Below are 25784 nucleotides of genomic sequence, written 5' to 3' on the forward strand. Positions count from 1 at the left end.
AGAAGAGAATAAATCTACAAAAACAGCCCAAGTCTCCAGTGACTCCAAACTTGCTAAGTGTTAAGCAATTTGGTCCAAAAGGTGCTGAGCTTCTAGGTACCTTTATATCTTCAGCACGCTTAGGGCTGAACAGAACTAGGACTAAAATAAATTTCACCCTGGCAAGTATCAAAACCAGCTTCACTCTGCATTAAAGGCTCTTCCTGTTTTCCTTCTCCAGCTAACCCTATTAGCTGCTTTTGGTAAAACTCTGCTTTAAATGGAAAAAAACCACCAGCCCTTCTAGTACTCCTTCTGGTCCCTTTGGAGTTGTGGTGGGGAAGTCAGAAGCAGACACAAGTCCCCCAAAGAACACTACAGAAGAGGGAGGAAGGAGAAACCTGCAGCACTTACCCTCCTGCACTGATAATATGTGAGTTGGCCAGCACAAAGTGACAAACATCCTCATCATGCCCAGCGAAGACTCCCAAGGGCCGACGATTCAAGCTGGCACCATCTGGGCGGAACTTGTAGGCCAGGATGAAATTAGCTTGGGATATGTACAAGGAATCATCCTCTAGCTGCATCCAGGGCATCTGACTACAGAGATGGAAGAGAACATTTACAACTCACCAAGATACATCAAGAAAACCTGACTTCCCAATTTTTTAAGAGACCAATCCCCAATCTACCAAGGACAGCTTGCAAAGCTAACAGTTCACACCTTAATCCCCATATCAAAACTGCCAGCCCTTGGCTACGCACAGAAAATCAGAGTGATAGGGCTGGGGATGTGGCTCAAGCGGTAGCGCGCTCGCCTGGCATGCGTGCAGCCCGGGTTCGATCCTCAGCACCACATACCAACAAAGATGTTGTGTCCGCCGAGAACTAAAAAATAAATATTAAAAAATTCTCTCTCTCTCTCCTCTCTCACTCTCTCTCTTTAAAAAAAAAAAAGAAAAGAAAAGAAAATCAGAGTGAGCTTTGTGGTGACCTAATATTTGGACCTTATTTTTTTTTTTCTTCTTTGTACCACTGAGGATCAAATCCAGGGCCTACACATGCTAGGCAAACACTCTACCAACCCTTTTTGGACTTTCTAAAAGAGTCAAAATTGCAAGACCAGCTAAATCTCTCTTTTAATTAGAGAATGATTAATATCTGAATAACTGGCTACCTGGATTTCTCATGAGTAAGCAGAGCTTATAAGATCAAAAGGTTAGGACTGGAGTTGTGGTTTAGGGTAAAGTACTTGCCTAGCATGTGTGAGGCTCTGGGTTCGATCCTCAGCACCACAAATAAATTTAAAAAAAATAAACAAAGGCACATCAACAACTAAAAAATATTTTTAAAAAAAGATTAAAAGGTTAAGGAGTAGGTAGAGTCAAAAGCTCTTCCAGACAAGTCAATAACTTTCATCCTGCATCCTTACTGATGTGTAAGTGCTAAAGGTTCCAAGACTAAAGGTTTCAAGACTCTGAGACTTCCACATATACCCCTTTCCTAATAGGTGAGATAGGGTGTCATGGAGAAAGGAGAAGAATGAGCCCCAAGAAGCTCCAGTGAAAGCAAATTTATAAGCGAAAGGAATAAAGCCATTCAGGAAAGGATGCTAATGTATTGATACATGTTTGATCCTTGGAGGATATCTATATTGCTAAATTGAAGGATAAATGTGGTGATGGAGAAACAGCTACAGAGGTCTGCTACAGTTCAGGGGCCATAAAGAAAGTCAGTTCTCATAGCATCTGATGAAAGAAATCCACAAATAGCTATAGAGTTCCTTTCCAATCTGTAGGAGGAAGAAAGGTTAGAAGCCACAGGCCAGTCTCATGGCACAGAGTGAGCCTTAAGAAAAAAGAAGACTCTGCCAGATACTAGGTTTTCTGGTGGAAACTAAAGCCTTTGCCAAGGTAGATATACCACCTGTCCTATCCTACCTTGAGGTCCTAGAGCTACCAGGTCCCAAGAAAAGCACAGGGACATCTGAGTCATCCCCATGTACAGACATCATCTCCCACTGCCAAGCCTGTCTGAGCAAACTGGGCTGTGTTTCTTCCCCAGGTTCCTTAAAACAAGCGTCATGGGAATGTGGAAAAGTTCTGCAAATTGACTTGACGGGCCATTAAATGCAGCTTGGACTTTGTAGTAACTTAGTTTCTGCTCATGAGGGATTTTACAAGGGTGTGCATATATTACATGGAACATGTGTAGACTGTGTATAAATGCTTGCATTCTCATTCATTATGCACATTCCTCTTCAATATCCTTCGCATGAGTGTGTGGCCCACTCAAGTAGGCAGCAAACAGAGGGGGCTGGAATTCATGCGCTTTAGAGCCATCTGGTAAACAGCATTTGCCTACGACAAGAAACCAGGTTCATGCCAGGTGAACAATGGAGAATCCCAGGGCAGCCTGGTAACTATCCTATGTGTTTATTTGCCAAGCTACTGGAATCTAGCCCAAAAAGACAATGTCAGGGACAAAACATTGATAGAGAAATAAACTCTACTCTCTGGGGTTTCTTTTTATTGTTGTTTTGTTTTATTTTGTTTTTCAGTACTGGAAACAGAACCCAGGGGTGCTCTGCCACTGAGCTATATCCCCAGCCTTTTTTTTTTTTTTTTTTTTTTGAGACAGGGTCTCACTAAATTGCTAAGGTTGACCTTGAAATTGAGATCTTCCTGCAGCCGACTCCAGAACTGCTGGTAATACAGGCATGTGCTACCATGCCCAGCTTATTCTTTGGTATTAAATATGGTTGGAGTAGGGAGAGTCAAAAGACACAAGTGACGGGGATGTGGCTCAAGCGGTAGCGTGCTCGCCTGGTGTGCGAGCACCCCGGGTTCAAGCCTCAACACCACATACAAACAAAGATGTTGTGTCCGCGGAAAACTAAAAAATAAATATTAAAAAGTTTCTCTCTCTAAAAAAAAAAAAAAAAGACACAAGTGAGAAGGAAAGGATAAGTCCTTCATCTCCCATAGCTTCTTGACCATCACCACTAACATATAAGTCACAGCAACTGATGCCGGTGAAACCAGTGGATACCAAGCAAAGGAGAAGGTCATCAGATACCAAAGCCTACCTGCATCTATCAGCACAGGGAAAGGTCAGTCCAGAATGAAGACTGATGCCATTTCCTACCTGTTGCCACCAATCAACAAGAAGCACTTTTTTGGCAGGCAATCAAATAATAACTATAAAATAATTTATGCCGACAGAGCATAAAATTTGTGACATTAACAGTGGCACAGCCACCATCTAAATTTTCTGGCAACTTTTCTAAGTTCTACCTCCTGTAACATATACATCCAATCATTTAGATATTATTATTATTTTTTTTTTTTTTTTAAGAGAGAGTGAGAGAGGGAAAGAGAGAAAGAGAGAGAGAGAATTTTTAATATTTATTTTTTTTAAAGAGAGAGTGAGAGAGGAAGAGAGAGAGAGAGAGAGAGAGAGAGAGAGAGAGAGAGAATTTTTTTTTCAATGTCCATAAACAAAGTTTATTGAGACACAGCAATGCTTATTAATTTATATATTGACAAGAGATTCCTTTGAACGATAAAGGCCAGTTGAGTGCATGCAACAAGAGACCGTGTGTGGTACTCTCATTACTGTTTACTGCTCAGTTCAATGCATAAATCCAATAACCTAGGTATAACTTTATTTATTTTTTTTTTTATTTTATTGTTGGTTGTTCAAAACATTACATAGTTCTTAATATACCATATTTCACAGATTGATTCAAGTGGGTTATGAACTCCCATTTTTACCCCGTATACAGATTGCTGTGTCACATCAGTTACATTTCCATTGATTTACAAATTGCCTTTCTAGTGACTGATGTATTCTGCTGTCTATCCCATTCTCCACTGTCCCCTCACCCCTCCCCTCCCCTCCCCTTCTCTCTCTCCATCCCCTCTACTATAAATCGTTTCTTCCACTTATATAATTTTGAGAGAGAATTTTTAATATTTATTTTTTAGTTCTCGGCGGACACAACATCTTTGTTGGTATGTGGTGCTGAGGATCAAACCCGGGCCGCACGCATGCCAGGCGAGCGCGCTACCGCTTGAGCCACATCCCCAGCCTGCCCCCATGACATTTCAGTGTTCATTATGATCTTTGGTCCCAGGAAGATTTTTTTTTTTAATATTTCTTTAGCCATTGATGGTCCTTTATTTTATTCATTTATTTATATGCGGTGCTGAGAATTGAACCCAGTGCCTCACACATGCTAGCCAAGTGCTCTACCTCTGAGTCACAACCCCAGCCCCTGGTCCCAAGAAGATTTTAAAGAGTAAAAGGCTACTTGCCTGCACCTCCACTTGAGCAGAATCCCCTCTCGGCAGCGCCCCAGCCTCCAGTTCTGGGACACCTTCACCCGTTCCTTCACTGGGACATTGTTCATCCTATGTCCAAACAAAACAGAGAATCCAGTCACTGCAAATCATTGCCAAGAGGAGAAAATTCTATGGGCTTACTGAATCAAGACTTGGGAACATCCGGAATATAACAAAATGTAAGTAGAGGGATTAGGAGTCCAGGAAAGCATAACTCTCCTTTCTCCATACTTGGATAACAAAGAAAGCCAAGAAGAAAAGCCTACCCTTTAAACTACTAAAAACAACTATCGTGATACCAAAGCAATCTAATAGACAATAGATGATAAATAATGTTGGAATTCCTCAGTACCCATACTGGAGGGAAAAAAAAAGGACCATGATTTCTACCTCACACCAAACAGGAAAAACAAAATAGATCATAAATATAAATCTAAAACTATGAAGCTATCACATGAGCAAGTTTTCTTAGGACACATAAAGCAATAACAAAAGAAAAATCTAATACATTAGACTTTATCAAAATTAAAAACTAGTGCTCACTAAAACAAATACACAAACTACAATCTGCGAGAAAAGATTCATAAAAATGTTTATCTGAAAAAGGACTTGTATCCAGATGGAGAAATCTTCTTTGTATATGTTTATATATATTTTAAAAGACCAATAAGGGTGTTTCCTAGATTGGTGGTAGATGGTACAACCATTTTGGGAAAAGATCTGGCAATTCATTATAAATCTAAATATATGAACTAGTAATTATCCAGAAGAAATAAAAATATATGTCCAAAAGAAGACTTACAGATGTTCATAGGAATTTTGGTCATATTAGCCAAAAGCTGTAAATAGCCCAGGAATTCACCAACAGGAGAATAGATAAATACACTGTGGTATGTTCACATAATGGAATACTTCTCAGCAACAAAAAAGGAAAGAAGTACAAATGTATATAGTAATGCAAATGAGTAACAAAATACATTATGATGAATGAAAGAAACCTCATAGTTCATATTTAATGATTTCATTTATGTGAATTTAACAAAAGGGTTATCTAACCAATGATGAAGATAATCAGAACATTGATTATCACCAGGGTAGCAAAAGGGACTAACTGGGAAGGAACATGTGGAAATTTTTCCATATCTTGAAGGGGTTTGGGTTATACAGGTGTGTATGCATTCATCAAAACTGCATCACCAGGAACAATGGTACATGCCTGTAATCCCAGCAGCTCAGGAGGCTGAGGCAGGAGGATTGAGACTTCAGAGCCAGCCTCAACAACAGGGAGGCACTGAGCAGCTCAGTAAGACCCTGTAACTAAAATACAAAATAGGGCAGGGGATGCAGCTCCGTGGTTGAGTGCCCCTGAGTTTAATCCCCAGTACCAAAAAAAAAAAAAAAAGAAAGAATGAAAAAAAACTGCATCAAATGATCTACTTAAAATTTGAGCATTTGTTTTACTCAAATATAACTTCACTATGTATGAATTTTTCTTTAAAAAAATACCCATAAACTGGGCTGGGGTTGCAGGTCAGAGGCAGATCACCCACCTAGCATGTGGGAGGCGCTGGGTTGGATCCTCAGCACCACATAAAAATAAAATAAAGGTATTATGTCCACTACAACTAAAAAAATAAATATTAAAAAAATCTAATATGCTCTAGTAAATTATATGTATGCATCCTAAGTGTTTAGGGGTAAAGTATACTGGTATCTGCAACTTACTTTTTAAATGCATGATTAAGCAAATATAGCCAAATAATTATAGAATCTAAGTGGTAAGTATATGATGTCATTGTACAATTCATTTTTTTCTGTTTAAAATTTTTCATTCAAAAAATATTAGAGAGGAAATATAGTTTGGTTTTTGTTTGTTTTTGGATGAGGAAGGAAACAGCAGAAGAGCACACACCAGCAACAGGAATGGCATTGTTGGAGTGGGTAGATGGGAAAAAATACTCAAAGCCTCTTTGAGAATACACCTTTAGATAGAATTTTGAAATCATGGGCAATTAGAAAATCCCATTTCAGGACACCACATCTCTCCTGTCTCCTTGGCTTACTCCACTGGACAATGCAAGGTACACTGATTGAGACACACAGTAATAACTGCCATGTCTGCCTCAAAATTCAGTGGCCAAGGAGAGAGAGACACATTTCTCCAAACCTCTATTTATATATTCATATTTATCATGCTTTACTAAAAGCCAGCAAGAAAGTCTTGCTTTCAAGATTCTAATGGATGTACATTAGAAAGGATGGTTTTGGCAGGCAGAAAGATACTAACCATTTCTAGATAAACCATACTCTGCCTTCTTTCATTTATTTGTATAGACTAATTATTTTGGTTAATAATGAACACACAGGATTTAAAAAAAATGCACATAGTATGAAAGGTCAACAATGAAAAGGCAAGTCACTCTCCTAACAAATGGCCAAGATTCTCTCTCCTTTCTAGAGGCAACTACACACTGCAGGTGCATATATATTGGAGTGCATGTATTCCTACATCTATCCCATTTTAATTTAAAAACAACAACAACAGTAGTCCACTATCCTACTCATGGCTTTCTTCACTTAACAATATATGGTGGGAGTCATTCCACAGCAATACATTTAGATCTATCTCATTTTAACAGTTGCACAGAATTTCATTGTGTGATTCAATCATAATTTATTCCATCAGCCACCTACTTATTGATATTTGAATCAATTCCAGACTTCTGCCAATACAAACTATATGGCAAAAAATACCTTTGTATCTTTATTTGCATGTAGAGAAAAATATTAGAAATGGCATTGAATAGGTCAGAGGAAACTCTACATTTTTAATCTGGTAGATACTGACAAATTGTTATCCAAAACAAGACGAACCAACTTTCACTTTCAATAGCATATTAACTTGTTTAAAATTATACAAATTGCCCATATATCCTTCATTCAGCTTCCCCTAATGCTAACGTATTTTTTTAGTTGTAGATAAACATAATAACTTTATTTCATTTATTTATTTTTATGTGGTGTTAAGGATCAAATTCAGTGCCTCACACGTGCTAGGCAAGTGCTCTACCATTGAACTATAACTCCAGCCCTAATATTAACATCTTATATAACTATTTACATATTTGTAAAAATTAAAAAATTAGCACTAGTACATTACTGAAGCATTTAATAAAATTTGGATTTTATTTAGAGTTCACCAATTTCTTCACCAATGTCTTTTTCTGTTCCTGGATCCAATCTAGGATTCCACATTGTATTTAGTCACCATGTTTCCTTAGTCTCTTCTGGCCTAAAACAGTTTCCAGTCTTTTCTTATTTTTCATGATATTCACACTTTTTATCTAATTCCTTTTTTTTTTTTTTTGCGGGGGGTACCAAGGATTGAACTCAGGGGTACTCAACCACTGAGCCACATCCTCAGCCCCATTTTGTATTTTATTTAGAGACAGGGTCTCACTGAGTTGCTTACTGCCTCGCTATTGCTGAGGTTGGCTTTGAACTCACGATCCTCCTGCCTCAGCCTCCCAAACCACTGAGATTACAGGTGAGATTACATGGTCAGTATCTTTGTAATTCTAATAAGTAAAAAAATACTTATTTTCCTCCCTGTTTAAACATGTATTTTTTAATTATGAAAAAGACTGAATATCTGGTCATATGTTTAAAAACCATTAGTAGGGGGCTGGGGATCTGGTTCAGTGGTACAGCACTTGCCTAGCATGTGTGAGACCCTGGGTTGAATTCCTAGTACTGCAAACAAAAATAAAACAAAATTTTAAAAGCCACTAGTATTTCTTCTGAGAAATACTTGTTCACATTCTTTGTCTCAACTTTAGATTTATGATTGTTATTTTTGTTAGTTTATAAAGACTCTTGTATATTTGATTGTAAAGTTTTTTCTAATTTATATTTTTTTCACTTATAGTATTATATCCATTCAGACATTTAACTTTTTCTTTTTTATTTTTTTTGGGGGGGGGGGCGTTCCAGGGATTGAATCCGGGGGAATTTAGACACTGAGCCACAACCCCAGAACTTTTTACTTTTTTTTAAATATTCTTTTAGTTGTAGATGAACACAATACCTTTATTTTTTTATGTGGTTCTGAGGATTGAACCTAATGCTTCACATATATTAGGCAAATGCTCTACCACTGAGCCCCAACCCCAGCCCCTTTATACTTTTTGAGACAGAGTCTCCTAAGTTACTTAGGGCCTCACTATGTTGCTGAGGCTGTCCTTAAACTTGTAATCCTCCTGCCGCAGCCTCCCAAGTCACTGGGATTACAGGAGCACATCACCACACTAGGATCAGTGAGTGTTTATTGATAGAGCAATTATGCTTCCTTTATTACTAGTTCAGTTCAATTATAAGACATTTAGAAATAGGCAATAAGCAAACCGTCTTTGATTTTCAAAAGAGAAAGCCACAAATGGCCTAAACTGATATGAATTTAATATATAAAAAAGTAAAATTTCAAACAAAAGAAATCATTACTGGGGCCAGGGTTGTGGCTCAGTGGTAGAGCATTGCCTAGCATGCGTGATGCACTGGGTTTGATCCCTGGCACCACATACAAAAAATAAAATAAAATGAATGTATTGTGTCCATCTACAACTACCAAAAAAAATTTTTAAAAAAAGAAATCATTACTTAATTATCGTTATTAAGTCTTTTTCCCTTTCTCCCTTATTAGAAGGGAGAAAGGGAAAAAGAATATACATGTCTAAAAAGAACACTGGAATGATATACTCTAAAATAAAAATAGTTAACTGTGGATAGCCAACCTCAGATGGTTTATTTTCTTCTTTGTGCTTTTCCATATTTCCCATTTTTTCTACAATGTAATATTAAAAAGAAAAATATTCCTTAAAATAATAGGGGTGGGGGCTGGGGTTTTAGCTCAGTGGTAGTAGTGCTTGCCTAGCATGTGAGGCACTAGGTTCAATCCTCAGCAAGCACCATATAAAAATAAATAAAATAAAGGTATTGTGTCCATCTACAATTAAAAATATAAATAATAATAATAATAATAGGGGTGTAGCTCAGTAGTAGAACAAGCTTAGCATGTGAAACATCTGGGTTCAATCCCCAACAACAAAAAAATAACAACAATAAATACTACTGATAAAACTGGACATTTATGGCCAAGTGTGGAATCTCCCAGTCGCTCAGGAGGATTCCAAATTTGAGGTTAGCCTGAGCAACTTAGCAAGACCCTGTCTCAAAATAGAATAAAAAGGGCTAGGGATGTAGTCCAGTAGTAGAGCACTCTTGGGTTCAAGGGTTCAATCCCAGTAACACAAAAATAAATAAATAAACAAATAGTGGGCATTTATCAATAAAACAACAACAACAAAAATCTGATTTAGATTGCCATCTCATACTACAATAAATTCAATAAATTCAAAACAACAAAAGTCAATTTAAAATAGTTTAATTAGACAAAAATGAAATATATATAGTCTCCAAAAAAGCAGAGACCGTTTCCTGTTTATACAACTAATAGAAATCTATCAATTATAAGGCACTCAAGTTTGATTCTATTAAATTTTAAATACTGCACAGAGGGGGGGAACTATGAAAACAAAAGCAACAGAGTAAGGGAAAAACCTTTAGGGAACTGATAAAAATATATCAAGAAAACATTCTACCTCCAGTACCAGTCATCCATGTTCAGCAGAGGTTTTAGAACAGTCACATGGTGTTCACATAACAAAATGTTGGGGGAAACATCCCATAACACTAGTTTACAGACATGTACCTTAAAACAATTATTAATATACAGTCTCACATCAAATAGGTGGAAAGACTCGACTAACTTTTGGTGCTATAAAAGGTTTAGATTTACAAATCACTGGTGGTATGTTTAACTGGTACCATCTTTGAAAAAGGAGTTCTAAGATAAAAGTCATTAAATGATAACTTCTGATCTAGTATTCTTTGAGCATTAGTTCAGAGAAATAATTCAAAAGAAAAAAATGCATTTTTGCAAAGATATTTATAGCTGCAGTAATATATTAGACTTTAAATCTGGAAAGAGCCCAAAAGCCTGTCTGTGGAGAGCAGCATTCTAATGCAATGGAATATACTGCCACTAGAAATGACAATATGAAAAATGCAAAACATTTTGGAGGGCTGGGGATGTGGCTCAAGCGGTAGCGCGCTCGACTGGCATGCGTGCGGCCCGGGTTCGATCTTCAGCACCACATACCAACAAAGATATTGTGTCCGCCGAGAACTGAAAAATAAATATTAAAAATTCTCTCTCTCTCTCTCTCTCTCTCTCTCTCTCTCCCTCTCTCCCTCCCTCCCCCCTCTCTCACTCTCTTTAAAAAAAGAAAAAACATTTTGGAAACAACTACTGTGTGGCAACTAATGGCCATTTTATTTTTTTTATTATTTTTTTTTTTTAAAGAGAGAGTGAGAGAGCAGAGTGAGTGAGAGAGAATTTTTAATATTTATTTTTTAGTTCTCGGCGGACACAATATCTTTGTTGGTATGTGGTGCTGAGGATCGAACCCAGGCCGCACGCATGCCAGGCGAGCGCGCTACCGCTTGAGCCACATCCCCAGCCCCTAATGGCCATTTTAAAACTAAGTCAAATTTGCAAAGGTAGAAGTGAGGAGACACTATACAAAATTATGTCTCCATAAATAACAAGGTCAGAAGATGTAAACAAATGGTGCTTTAGGACAATAATTGTTGTCAGTTATATCGATTAAGTAAAGTTATACATAAAGCACAGAAAGCAGGCTCAAGAAACCGGAATCTGTATCCCACTGTGTATTATACACCTCCAGGTAACTCATTTCTCTAATTGTCCATTTCTTTGCCTATGAAATGAAGATAATATTTCACACAATTGAGGTGTTTTAAAGATGACACCTAAAACAGAGTAAAGGTATGAATTACTTCAAAGGGGGTTAATTATTTTTACATAAATAAAAATAAATGTAGAGTTAATATTCACTAATGGTATCATCACAAAAGTTGAGCTAATAATAATTTTTTTCCTCCAATTAACTTAGTTGTAACTTTCAGAAATTGTTCCTTTTGTATCAAACATTTTGTCTTTTAGGTTGAATGGTTAGAACTAGGCATACACATGTTAAGACAAATCTTTCACTGAATTCTCCCAGTGGATGAATGTAGTTCCTGATTTCACTTTACTAGAGAGCAATCTTCACTGCCAGATTGAGAGAGAACCTAGGACAGAAAAAGAGGATGGACCAAAAGAACTGACCTCTTACTGAAAAAGAATAGACTGCTCTGACAACTCTTATCTGCAAATCTCTCTGGGATGTAAAAAGAAAGGTTGTTGACAGTTGCTCCTCTTCTCTTGAGTTAGGTCTATATGAACGGGTGAAGATGATGAAACTAAAAACTGAATATTCTGGATCATAGCAGGAAGATGGCAAGGGAGAAAGAATTCACATATTTCTTGAATTCGGATAAGGACAACATTTCTCTTATCTCCCTGGTCACTTAACTGCCATTTGATGACACTTGATCACTTGAAGGCTTGATCACAGCAGCAAGAAACTTTCAAAGTTGAACTTTAGAAACTGCTACCAAACAGCAGGTGCAGGCATCCTCTCCCAAAGCGAATGCTATAATCAAATACTTGGCTTTAGTCCCTCAAATCAAATTTTGACTTAAGAAAAAAATCAATCCATTTGGCTTTGACTTGAGAAAGAATTATTCCACTTGACTTTTAACTTGGTTAAAGCATTTAACAAATCAACTTTCTCATTCTTTGTCCAGTTGTCTTTGATGGTTAGTTTCCCAAGCCATTAATCAAGTTCCATTTATATTTCTATTGGCTTTAGCACCTGAAAAATCAGGAGGAATTAAAAAAAGAAAGTCTGCTTTCTCTGAAAACAGTCTCTCTCACCCTGCAGGAACCTGCCATTGTCCAAAGGGAGAACAAGGCAGCAAAAGAAAGTCCCTGAGTGGATGACAGCAGGTGCCCCTTGGAATTCTGTAAGGTCTCTTGACCCCACCCTTGATATGGCCCCCTGGCTAGCCATTTCCCCCATACAGTTACTGATGTAAAGTGAGAGTGCTCCCTTCAAAAAAATTATTAGTGCCCTGTAAATAAATTTGCCTGTGGCTGTTAATGCACAGAGGAATCTCTAACCTGGTGGTGGGCCTGGCTGAAGTTACATTTTCCCAGCCCTATTCTCTTGCCTCAGGCTCCTTTTTTCACTAAGCCTCTTCCTTTTCTGCTTTCCAGCATGTAGTCACCATTTGACTGCATTCCTAGTTTGACTGCATTCCTAGGTGCCTGGCCTATTTTAAACAATAATAATACAACATACATCCACAATAAGTTATCTGGCCCCTTAAAATCTTGGCAAGTGAGTCCATAAGAACAGAAATCAATCCCCTCTCCTCACTCACACCCCAAAACCAAAAGCAAATAAATAAACTTAGTCTGAAGAATGGTGGCTAGGAGAAGCAGGAAGAAAGTTGGATATATCAGAGAGGTCTTAAATCTAGTAATCTCTAAAATCAGAAAACTCCTGGAACACAGATCAGTTTCCTTCCCTGCTCCATCTTTTTTAATTTTTATTTATTTATTTTTATTTATTTTTGGTACCAGGAATGATTGAACCCAGGGGCACTCAACCATTGAGCCATATCCCCAGCACCTCCCCACTTTTTTTGAGACAAGGTCTTGCTAAGTTGCTCAGGACCTTGTTAAATTGCTGAGGCTGGCTTTAAACTTGCAATCCTCCTGCCTCAGCCTCCTTAGCCATTGGGATTTCAGGCACACTTGGCTCCCTGCTTCATCTTGAAGCTTGATTCTCCTTGATGCCACCAGCGCTGCCTAATAGTATGACTGGCATGACTGTCATAAGCCTAACTGCCTGCCAATTTGGAACTCAGGGAAGGAAGGTACAAATGTAGAACAAGACCATGTCAAGGGGCAATGGTCTAAGTAAAATGATGCTTTGAGGCTTGAGATTTTAACAGTTTTTGTTTTTGTTTCTGTTTTTAATTTCCTATCTCTCCAGAAATCAGATTTCTCCCCCATATTGCCTGTACCCACCAGTTCTACCAATACTGAGAATTTGGCTTTAGTGTACAAGTATTTAAGCAGCCCAAGATGAGAAACTTGTGACTCTTCATTTACATTTGTATTAGATTAAATCTCCCAACAGACTCAGAAATCTGTTGTAATTAAGTCTAATTAAATTTCAAAAAAAAATCAATGAAAAATAATTAATAGTGTTAAATTGCTAGCCATTCTGCTAAGGAACAGGAAATAGCCTTAATATCCAGGGTAAAGTGAGACTGTAGAAAACATGTAGGGGACAGGGACATGCACAGAAGGACATGAAGTTGATTGGGCCAACCCACATCTCCTTTGAAAGGCCCCCAAATGCCAACCCTCTTTTTTTTTTTAAGAGAGAGAGAGAGAGAGAGAGAGAGAGAGAGAGAGAGAGGAAAGAGAGAGAGAGAGAATTTTAATATTTATTTTTTAGTTTTCGGCAGACACAACATCTTTGTATGTGGTGCTGAGGATCGAACCCAGGCCGCACGCATGCCAGGCGAGCGCGTTACCACTTGAGCCACATCCCCAGCCCAACCCTCTTTATCCACCAGCCTTATGTTCCATGTACCACACCATACAACTGGACTCCAGCCAAGCCTCTTCTCTATGTTCTCCTGTATCCACACCTTCACTTACATGGCCAGCACCAGCCTACTTCTATCCCTGACAGTGCTTGCTGTCCTCCTCTGGGAACTAGTCAAATTCACCAATTCTTCAAGATCAAACTAAAGCCTCTACTTCTGTGACTCCTCTAAACATTCCTCTCCATGTCATCACCAGAAAACTAGGCATTGCTAGCTTTTCACAGCTATACATCTTTTTTATCCAATTTAGACATAAACTCCATAGGATAAAATCTTACACAACTTACTACTTCTAAAAGTGGCTTTTAGGGCTGGGGATGTGGCTCAAGCGGTAGCGCGCTCGCCTGGCGTGCGTGCGGCCCGGGTTCCATCCTCAGCACCACATACCAACAAAGATGTTGTGTCTGCCAAGAACTAAAATAAATAAATAAATATTTTAAAAAATTCTCTCTCTCTCTCTCCTCTCTCACTCTCTCTTTAAAAAAAAAATAAAAGTGGCTTTTAATAAGCGTTCTGTGGATGAGTGGTAAACTCTCTGTGCCATCAGATTTTAAATAATTTATAGAATTGAATTTTTTTTCATTCAGTGATACATACTATTAGGGGAATTTCTGACAGACACTAAGATACAATGTGACCCAAGATACAATTTGCTTCAAATAAGGGGAAGATAGCATGTTCAAAGGAACATGTATGAACTTTGCCCCAAATATATAAGAGAATAAGGTCAGGACAATAAACAGTTCTATTCAATAGCAACGCACTAAAGGAAGAACAAGTAAACTGTGTAAATAATCATGTACAAAATTTTAAATTTTCTAAAACTTGCTTTTTTAAAAAAGGACTTTCACCTTTAATCTTTTAATGCATTATCCAAAATTCTAACATCACTAAAAGAGAGACCATATGAGTAGAGAAAGGGGACCAAGAGGGAGGAAATGGGGAAGTACTGAAGAATGAAATCTACAAAATTATGAATATAACACAATGAGCCCCACTTATGTATATAATTATAGTGCACTAATTAAAAAGATAATAATAATCCAGGCACAGTGGTACATGCCTGTAAACCCAGGACAACTCAGGAGGCTGAGGGCAGGAGGATCACAAGTTCAAGTAGAGCTTCAGCAACTTAGTGAGGCCCTCAGCAACTTAGCAAGACACTGTTTCAAAATACAAAATAAATAAAAAGGGGTCTGGGGTTGTGGCTCAGCAGTAGAGCTCTCGCCTAGCACGTGTGAGGCGCTGGCTTTGATCCTTAGCACTACATAAAAATAAATAAACAAAATAAAGATTTTGTGTCTAACTACACCTAAAAAAAATCAAAATAATAAAAATAAATAAATAAATAGGACTAAGGATGTAGCTCAGTGGTAAAGTGCCCTTGGGTTCAATCCCCAGTACTACTACTATTACTACTACTACTAATAATAATAATAGAAGATCGGTAGAGTAGAATAAGTAGATTAAGGGAAGGGAAAAGGGAGAGGAAGGGAAGGTACTGGCAAATGAGATTGATCAAATTATGTACATGTACAAATATGGCATAATGAATCCCATAATAAATCACACCACTATGTACAATTATAATGCACCAAAAAATAAAATTCCAACATCATACAAGTTTGTCTTAGACATAAAAAGTGAGAACTATGGCTCTAGCAGATAAATATTTGATAAATATTACTTAGGAACTGCTTAAGCGAGAGTTCTCAAAAGAATGGATTTTGCCAGGCACAATGGCACATGCCTGTAATCCCAGTGGCTCAGGAGGCTGAGGCAGGAGGATCTCGAGTTCAAAGCCAGCCTCATCAAAAAGCAAGGTGGTAAGCAACTCAGTGAGATCCTGGCACTAAACAAAATACAAAATAGGGCTGGGGATGTGGCTCAGTGGCCAAGTGCACCTGAGTGTTCAATCCCCGGTAACCCACACACACATACAAAAAAAAGGATCTCCCTTTGGCAAGTCATACTTCCAACAATACCGGTAGCTCTAAAGGCTCTCCCTAAAAAGGTATACTGTAATACACCACATCTTCAAAAATTAAACTAAGGAGCCAAGTATGGTGGCACTTGCCTGTAATCCTAGCAACTGGGGGACTGAGGCCGGAGGACTACAAGTTCGAGGTCAGCCTATAACTTAGTGAGATCTTGTTTCAAAATTAAATTAGCTAATTAATTAAAAAGGAGGGATATTTAGCTCAGTGGCAGAGAGACCCTAGGTTTAATCCCAAGTACTGTCCAAAACAAACAAAAAATAATAATTCAACCAAAGCCTCCAAATTTTTATGCTAGAGAGGCTCACGGAAAGAATCTAAGCACATAAAGTCTCTTAGTAAGGGATCCTCATGTCAAACAGTTTCAGAAGCACTGGGCATAATCCTGGTCCTTTATATGTATGAGTTTAAGATTTGGAGTTGTGCCACGTTCACATTCTTTTCCTCCTGTTTTTGACCAGGAACTATAATTTGCAAGCACTTGACCAGTGCATATGTTCTGTCAGATGTTAAGTGATAGTAAACAAGGGAAAATTTATGATCAAAACATCGTGAACTGGGCATGGTGGCACAGGCTTGCAATCCCAGGGGCTCAGGAGGCTAAGACAGGAGGATCACAAATTCAAAGCCAACCTCAGCAAAAGCAGAGTGCTAAACAACTCAGTGAGACCCTGTCTCTAAATAAAATACAAAATAGGGCTGGGGATGTGGCTCGGTGGTTGAGTGCCTTTGAGTTCAATCCCCAGTAAACCCCCCCACCCCCAAAAAAAATAGTAACAACATCTTGGACAATGCTGACTAAAACAAAATGAAGCAGATCCCTCTACCATGGGACTTCTTGGTGCCTTTAATTTACCAATGGCCAAATTACCAATGGGTAAATTTACCAATGGGTACTATGATCCCCAGAAGAGGGGATGTGGTGCAACATTTTCCACATTCATTTGGTTACAGAATTAATTTTTTAAGAATCCCACAATAGAGCTGGGGTTGTGGCTCAGTGGTAGAGTGCTCACCTAGCATGTGTGAGGCCTTGGGTTAGATCCTCAGCCCCACATAAAAATAAATAAATAAAATAAAGGTATTGTGTCCAACTACAACTAAAAATAAAATAATAATAAAAAGAATCCCACAATATAACTCTCAGAAAGGCTGATCTAGCACTTTCTGAAAATAAACAATAGCAAGAAAGATGCCACTATTTTTTTTTTCTGTGAACAGGCCCCCCTCTGAATCATGAATTCAGATGTAGACTTTGTTCTCTTACCTTTAAAATAACTTTTCCCTGGACTCCCCATCTGAAATGTGAGGAGTAATTACATTGCTCCACTTCCTAGGGATTTTTTTTATTGTTTTTAATCTTGAAACTGTGTGCCATATTAATTACCAAAACAGGTTCTGACCCCAAGTGGCCAAACTTCAAAATCCTACTGTCTTCCCAGCCTGGATAAAGGGATGAAGAGAACATGAACCAGATGCCACCCAGCCAGTTTTCACATCTCCAGTTTTTAGGCTACTATGATAAAGTCAAACTAACTGCAACCAAGATGAGAGATGAATAAGAGCTTCTCCCAGCAATGCACTTCTGGAGGGAGCCCCCTCCGAATACACACCACCCATGTATGAATCTTGATTCTTCTTTACAATGTGGACTTTCTAAAGAAAATTTCGAAGAAACAGAAGGTCAAGGTTGGAACTACAGAGAAGATGAAAAAGTACTCAAAGACTACTTCCCTTTCTCTAAAGAGAGGAACTCATTACAGTTAGTGAGCAAGGGAAATATCATTTCTTTCAGTGAAAACAGCTTTCCAGGAAAAGTATCTCAACATATATACTATAAAACAATTTAATTTCCCTGTCCCATCACCTGCCACCCCATCCCCATCCCCCCAAAAAACCCACAGATTGTGGATTTCCTCTCATTCTTGGCAGAGTTACCAGAAGAAATATAATACCCCCTTCGGACTGCTCCCAACAGCTGCTGGAACAAGAGGGGGGAGCTGGGGGTATCCCTCCAAAGCTGCCTCTAAAAATGACCATTCCCTCTTCTAAACCACGTAGCCAGTGAGCATAAAACTTCTCTTTCTGTGCTTTCTTAAAGTAGGGGAGACCACAAAGATAAGAGTGTCCTCAGTTCAAAATACTTATCTCCAATCCATTTGTTCTCAGTTTGACTCAAGTTGAAGCTTCTGTACATTCCATTTCTTCCCTTTCTTTATTTCTTTGCCAGGCTGGTATTTTTTATTTGTTTGTTTAATCCACCAATTCCCAAGTTAGGCTTCTTATCAAATTCCTGTTCAATGTAAGTTCTTTCAGTGTAGGTTATCTACCCCAATATCACACACCTGTGCACACAAAAGTTCCTTTCAGGGCAAGGGACGTGAAAGACAAAAGTCTAGGAATACCTGTACTCCTTTATCCTTTACCCAGTATCATCATACACTATGCTCTTCAACTCCGTCTAGAAAAGCCCATCACCAGGCAAGAGGGAGACATCTAGTGAGCCTTCAGCCTCTCATCTGAGACCACCAACAAAGAAGTTCACGAATGTCAACTGGGGGCAGAGGCAATATCTCTCTCTGCTGAGGTGAAACTGGATAGAACCTCCAGCATCATTCCCCAAAGGTGACGGCTGGGGTTGAGTGAAGACCGTGAAAACTGTACAAGAGCCAGGGGGAGAAAATATAATGTAAGGAATTATTTGGAATCAGGGGTGGGAGAAGGTGGAGGGATGAACCGACTGACCCCAAATGTCTTTTCCATCTCTAACTCCTATGATTCTTTGACCTCCAATTTTGTGCTACGGACAAGGAATGGAAAGTCAACAGACGTGGTGATGTTTTGAAAGAGCCTGGCAGTCTGCTCTTGTCATTTAGTAGCCTTTGCATGTATTTTTTAAGGTGTCTCTAAGCCCTGTCTTCATTTCACAGTTGTCACCTTTCTCAGCAATTTGAGCTCATGTCAAATACCAAAAAAAAAAGTGAAAAAGAAAGAATGTGCTGGCAATTAATTGTGCGCTAAAGAGGAGCAGGCACAAGGGCCCATTGGGTGGCCCAGACTTCCAGGAAGGGCAGTGTGAACAGTTTGGAGAAAATTAAGAACTGACATAAGTTAAGACAAGGCAGCCAACCCTCTAGTAAGAGGTCAATTCTTTCTCCAGAGTGTCACATTCAATTTTAGAAACAACTTGAGTATTCACATAATTTGGGATTCATACACATATTAATGGGCATGCCATCTTGCTTCTTTTGGTTACAACTGGCATTCCATCTGAATCCCTTTCAAATCTGAGCAAGATCACAGAATGGGAAGGACTTTCCTCAAAAGGAAACCAAATCTTTGTATTCTCAATCTCGTCTGATGGTTGACACCTGAGAAAAATTCTGAAAAATCTGTCTCTGTAAATGGGGTGGTGGTATCAGTTTTCACTGAAATTTAAAAACCCAATTTTCTCCTCCCATTTTCCTCTTCATCTTAATTTTCAAATTCACCAGAACCTGGCCTCAGGAAGAGTCTACCTGAATTTCTCCCTGTTCTATGATTAATAATCAGGACCAGAAATTAATCCAAGGCTAGGTCAACGCACAGTTAATGTTAAGTTGTCACACAAAGGTAATTCTTTTCTAATCAAACACTCAAAAAATTGTGTTGAAAAAAAAAAACTGTATGCCTACTCAGCAACCTCACTTTAGCTGAATTTCAGCAGCTCAAACACAATCTTTACCTAAGGTGAAGTTTCTAGACACAGAAAACTAAAGAATGGGGTACTGAAATACTTTCAGAGATCTCTTTACAATATGAATTTATATTGCAGATTGTGAAGACTTTGGGTTTTTCCATGTTTCTGCCTTGGAAGCTAGGAATACCCCACCACCACTACCAAATTTTACTATACTGCAAAGGACACAGGCTGCTTCTATATTCCTGCTGTCTTGGAGAAGGTGCTTCCATTCTTCCAGTTTCCACTTGAAGGTAATGACTGTACTGACCATTTCCTGCTTCCTCCACAGGTGCATTGTTTTATTTATTTTGAGCATGTAAGCTGAATCCTACCTTTTATTAACTCCCAGAGCCATTAAAAAAAAAAAAAAAAAAAAAAAAGTCTTTCCAAAATGGCTAAAGACAATATATCCATAAATGAAACCTTTCAGTGATCTAGAGAACAAATTACTACCCCTAGTTAACTCAGGAAAGGGAAGGAGAAAGCCTAAGCTACTTGGAATTGCTAATTGTTCTCTGAAAAATACAGTTTAGGCCTTCTGCGTAAACCAGTCATCAATGGCCTCTTCATTCAGAGTTAAGAAAAGAAGTATTATGCTTTCTGGGTGCCCCCCCCAAAAAAAAAAGCTCTTAGGTGCAATCATTTAAAAACAAACAAACACACTCTACTTATCTGTGTCTATCTTACCACTCTGGATGTTAATCATCAGTGAAATAGATACCTCTGGTCCCCAGCCTCAAAGAGCTCCAATACCATAGGACCCCGCAGGAGGAATGAGTGTGCGTGCCAGGGCAAACACCTCAGAAGCCTCACTCCCCAAACACCTATTTTTAATTCCAGGCAAATCTATCACAGGCAAATGCAAGACAGCATTTGCACCCAGGTACTGCTTATATGGTATTTAAAATGGAATTGCTGTTTGAAAATATGTAGCACTTAATTAGGGAGGAAGGAGATCAAGTTTTCTTTAGCATAGAAATGGCAAAGTATTATTTTATTTATATATATATATATATACACATACACACACATACACACATACCCTTACATATGCACAGATATACAGTATCAGAATTTGCAGTTAGCACCTCTGCTCTTCACTGGTCATCCCTCTACTTCTTGCATTCAACCTGCATTTTATACTGACAGAGTTGAATTCCACTATGTTGTTCCTGTACACTAAAGTAGGCTAGTTTTACTTCTATTCTTTGGGGATAACTTAAAAGATTGTTGTATGAAACATTGCCTTTTGGGCTGGGGATGTGGCTCAAGCGGTAGCGCTCTCGCCTGGCATGCGTGCGGCCCGGGTTCGATCCTCAGCACCACATACCAACAAAGATGTTGTGTCCGCCGAGAACTAAAAAATAAATATTAAAAATTCTCTCTCTCTCTCACTCTCTCTTAAAAAAAAAAAAAGAAAGAAACATTGCCTTTTTATTATTATATTCAAGATCTTTCTATTCCCTCAGGCTTCATAAAGCCTTCAAACAAAAGTCATCTGATTTTAAATCAGATGACTGACTCACTCATATCTGTGTCCCCTTGGGGGGGGAGGGGAAGAGCTCAGGATACCTATTAGTGTTCACTATTTGGGCAAGAGGCCTAAAGGGAAGCAAATTATTTGTTTGTGGTTTTAAAGTGGCCCAAATGCCTTCAAGCACAAGTATAAGACCATTAACAAATCACAAGGAACCAAAGCAGTTCATCTTACTCAACAAAGCCATGATCAGTTAGAAGAGCCAAACTGAACAGGGCTTGCCCTGGGCCGGAAGGTCAGTAAACCTTAGCAGTTTGTGTTCCTAAGAATCAGAAGACTCTTGAGCAGTGAGCACAGGCACTATGCCCACAGGTTGGGCTGTCATGTTTGTGAAAACATTTAGGGCAGGTGAGAGAAACTAATTCAGGGGAGGAGATAATTAGGCAGCACCTCCAAATCATAACCATCCCCACTTTTGCCATATACAGACTTATAGGAGAAGTCAAGCAAATAAAAAGTTCTGTTTCACAACAACTTATTGAGTGACTATTATATGAACATGATGCTAGCACATGATATTGAAGCCTCATTTTATTGGCAATGTTATAGCCATTTCTTATGGATGATAAAACTCAGAGCCAGTGAGGTTATGTGGCTTCTGATAAAAATCAGGTTTTGTGCTATCCATGTAGTCATACTCTTACTGTACTTTGGGCCCAGGTTCCGTGATGTCCTAAGAGACCTGGGGTACAAGTTTCTCTCCCCAGGGATGACGATCTCCTCTCTTAGTGGTTTATTAAGTCTCTGCAGCTGTCCAGAAGCAGAACACACTGGCAAAACTCTCTCCACCTGCTGTAACACACATAATTTGTCCCCTCAACCCAGAAAAATGAGCAGTGACCCTGCTCTTTATCAAATGCTATGGCAAAACAACTTCCCTGGAAGGCAGGTGATATCTCATGCTAGGACACAGGCAAGAAATCAAAACACACACATCTAAAAACTAGTAAAGCCATAATGAGATCTGGCAGTCTCAAAGTTCTTTTACACCATAAACTTGTTTTCATTTTCATTTTGTTATTATTCCCACTATCAGAACATAGACTTATTCCTACTAAAGTCTCTTTTAGAACATTTGAAAGGGAAAGAAAAATAAACACCAATTCTTTCCTTCCTTCATTCAGTCTCAGTAAGGAGCAATAGAAAGCCAAACTTTGCCTGGGTTAGTTAGCTTGGGTTCCAATCATTTTAACCAACTTCTCCTATAGGTCAACTGATAATATTCTTTGAAAGAGTTACTCTGATAAGAAAGCAAGAAAAAAAAAAAAACTACTATTTTTGACAAGATGGCATACACACACACACCCACCAAAAAAACCCCAAAGAATTATTATCATCAACAAATCATAATAGAACAGAAAAACTTAAGCAAAATGATCAGATTCAAAATTTACAAAATTTATAGTAATCCTGTACATCAATTATACTCTGCTGGAAACATACTGAAAAAAAGATGACGTTTGGAACAATAATCAAATGTATAAGATACTTAGAAGCACAAGAATAACAACTGATATACAAGAACTTTACAGTGGTACAAACCCACAGAAATACATAAAAAGGCACAAATTTTTTTGGTTGGGAATCAAGTAGATGTGGAGATGTGACACACATAAATTCAAAAAGTATAATCAAACTCTAACAGATATTAGACTCCATCAAAAAAGCAACAATATTTAAAATGGTATGGAAATGAATATATATATCAGGGGCTGGGGATGTGGCTCAAGCGCTAGCGCGCTAGCCTGGCATGCGTGCGTGCGTGCGTGCGTGCGGCCCGGGTTCGATCCTCAGCACCACATACCAACAAAGATGTTGTGTCCACCTAGAACTAAAAAATAAATTCATTCTCTCTCTCTCTCTCTCTCTCTCTCTCTCTCTCTCTCTCTCTCTCTCCTCTCACTCTCTCTTTAAAAAAAAAAAAAAATCAAGTTATAAGAAAGCCAGTGACAAATCAGAGAGATTTATCAGGTCTGTGGAGAATTATATACTTTCAGTTTTGGGGAAAAAAATCATAATATCAGATTCTAATAAAGTATAAAACTTCTCTAAGACAAAACCAGTAAAGTAAAAAGAACTGACTGGAAAAAAAATTTTCTGCACCAAAGATGACAGGCTAGAGTTTAACATTTGTGATCCACAAAAACTCCAAATGTATAAGAAAAACATCAAGACCCCAGTAATAAATCCGCAAAGAGTTAGAAGAGACAATCTCGCATGTGAAACAAACAGGTAGGAAGATATTTATCCTTGCCATGATTAAGAGATACAAAATATCAAATTGGACATATCATCAGATAAACACTGAGGTAGCAAAGATTTTTTTTAAATTCTCACATGAAATTGGTTCAGTCATTTTTTTGTTGGTATACCTAACTTGATCCAACGACTTTGCAAGCCATAACCTTTGATCCAATAACACCTATCCTGAAATTTTATCCTAAGAAATTAATTCAAAAGACAAATGTATGATATGGTGTGTGAAATCTTAATAAAGGTGTTACCCAATAATGTATTAAATTATTCATTATGCACCCATTCTGTTAGGATCAGTAAGACAGCGACGATGGGGGAGGTGCAACTGAAAAAACTTAAATGGAAATGGTTGATTATGTTTTTAAAAACTTTAACTTTATTCTATTATAATTGAATAGAGTGTGTGCAATCTGAAAGCTTTTATTCCAATTCCATACATTTTCCCCCTTTCTATTTAACAGTTTAACTGTTCAGTAAAGTTTTCATTTACAGGTCTCATACCCTACTCAAAACAGGCCAAACCGCAACACCTAGGACACGGCCTAGAACTAATCCAGCCTCCTGCCTCAAGCAGGCACGCTTTTTGGGTCCTTCTGCCTGTATCAAGTCATAAATTATGTTGACAATGGGACTAAGTGCTTTCTTTTAGGACCTGAGTCTTTTTTCTTCATATCTGATTTTATCTGAGCCTAACCACCTTTAGAAGAGAGTAGGGACAATGAACATCCTCAAAAACATTTTGATAGACCACTTATGAACCTGGGTCCTCGACCTGGATTGGAGAAATCGTCCAAAGCATGACAGACCACGGGTCCTAGGTGCTTTGGGCTGAGGAACCGGGGCAGTCAAAGGTCCGCGAAAGGCCACAATTAAAAGCTCAAGGGAGTGTTTAAGATGGGTAATTGCGAAGAGCCGCCCTATGGGGAGGGTGCTGACTGAGGGATGCTCTTGGGGGCTTCCTAAAATGGGGACCTTGGACAGGAGAGGCACTGGATCCCGAGAGTGCTCGGGGAGGGGTCTCGGCGGAGGCCCGGTCTGGGCCTCGGAATTCGGGGTGCGACACGGCCCCGGGCCGACCAGGCCGCGGCGCCCCGCCCTTTCCCGGGATGCTGGCCGGCCCGGGGCGGGGAGCGGGCGGCGAGCGGACGCTTACAGGTCGGTGCCGAGCCGCGTGAAGCCGGAGTTGAGCGAGGCCCGGGCTATCCGGCGCCAGAGCAGGTCGCAGCTGGTGAAGCGCCGCAGCCAGCGGCACACTTGCGCCAGGCGGCCGAGGGCCCGCATGTCCAGGTAGGAGCAGATGAGCAGCAGCAGCTCCTCGGGCAGGCGCCAGAGCGCGGGCCCCGCAGCCGGCCGGGCAGCGGGCTCCCGAGCCGCCGCTTCCTCCTCGGCTGCCGCCGCCATGGCCGCTCCTGTCCCTGCGATGCCGCCCCAAGCCTGACCGTCTTGTCCCTGTGCTTTCCCCGGCCTGGCATCCTCCCGCCGCCCAGTCCTGCCTCTCCGTTCCTCCTCTTTCCCATCAAGTCTTCCTTGTGCCTCCTTCCCAGCCCCTGTGCTCCCTTCATCTCCCTTCTCGATGCTTCCCGCTCCTTCCTCCACGCTTCCGCCTCCCTCTGAGTCCCGTCCCCGGCCTGCCCCAGCTTCTGCCTCTACCCACGACCCCGCAGCCTCCCGCGCCTGCTGCAGCCCCGGCTTCCCTTCCGCCCCGCTTCCTCTTCCGCCTTGCCCTGCGCCGGCTTTTCCCTTCCCCTTCCTTCGCTTCCCCCGCACGACCCTCGCTTCCTGCAGTTCCCTCGTCTCCCCGCCCTCGCCCTCGCCCGGCCCGCTGTTCCCGGGGGTTCCCGAGCGGCCTTGGCTGCCCATGAGCGGCCGCGGGGCCGGCCCAACGCGGAGCCGAGCCCGAGCCACCGCCGCCGCCCCGGGAGGAGGCGACACCATGTCGGACCGGGTCACATGGGGCGGCGCGGGCTGAGGCCTAGGCCCGCCCCTCACACCTGCGGCGGTGGAGCCACTTCGGGGTGCGGGCCTGGGCGCTGACATCCCCATCCCCAGGGCCTCCCGGAGCACTTGGTGGAAGCACTTGCATTCAATCATCAAGCTGGTTCTGAGGCTTGCTGAAAGGCCCCATCTAAGGCAACAAAGGGAGCCCCCGCCTTCAGGAAGCACCAAGGTGGAGCCCCTGCCCTCAAGCAGCGCCTAGTTGAGTGGCCTTCCCCTCACGGAACCTTTCTCTTTCCCAGGTGGTATTTCCTTTCCTCAGGCCACATACCAGAGCCCCAGGAAACTGCAGCCCTAGAATT

At 40.1% G+C, this 25784-nt stretch overlaps 1 protein-coding gene across 2 annotated transcripts in view; it reads right to left on the reverse strand.

The window, feature by feature from the left end:
• FBXW4 (F-box and WD repeat domain containing 4) overlaps positions 1 to 25396 on the reverse strand; it is a 90369-nt gene extending 64973 nt beyond the window's left edge. The window contains exons 1-3 of one of the 2 annotated variants that reach the window (XM_081267542.1): positions 24641 to 25396; positions 4295 to 4394; positions 394 to 575 (exon numbers count right to left, since the gene is read on the reverse strand). In XM_081267542.1, coding sequence (XP_081123668.1) covers positions 394 to 575; positions 4295 to 4394; positions 24641 to 25347 — 989 coding nt within the window. In that variant the 5' untranslated portion in view covers positions 25348 to 25396. Of the gene's footprint in view, positions 1 to 393; positions 580 to 4294; positions 4395 to 24640 lie in introns of both variants that reach the window. The other variant, XM_081267541.1, reaches the window with a different exon arrangement.
• Between the last annotated feature and the right edge of the window lie 388 nt (positions 25397 to 25784).

This window comes from Spermophilus citellus (assembly GCF_964194105.1).
Source record: "Spermophilus citellus genome assembly, chromosome: 15".
Classification (NCBI taxonomy): Eukaryota; Metazoa; Chordata; class Mammalia; order Rodentia; family Sciuridae; genus Spermophilus; species Spermophilus citellus.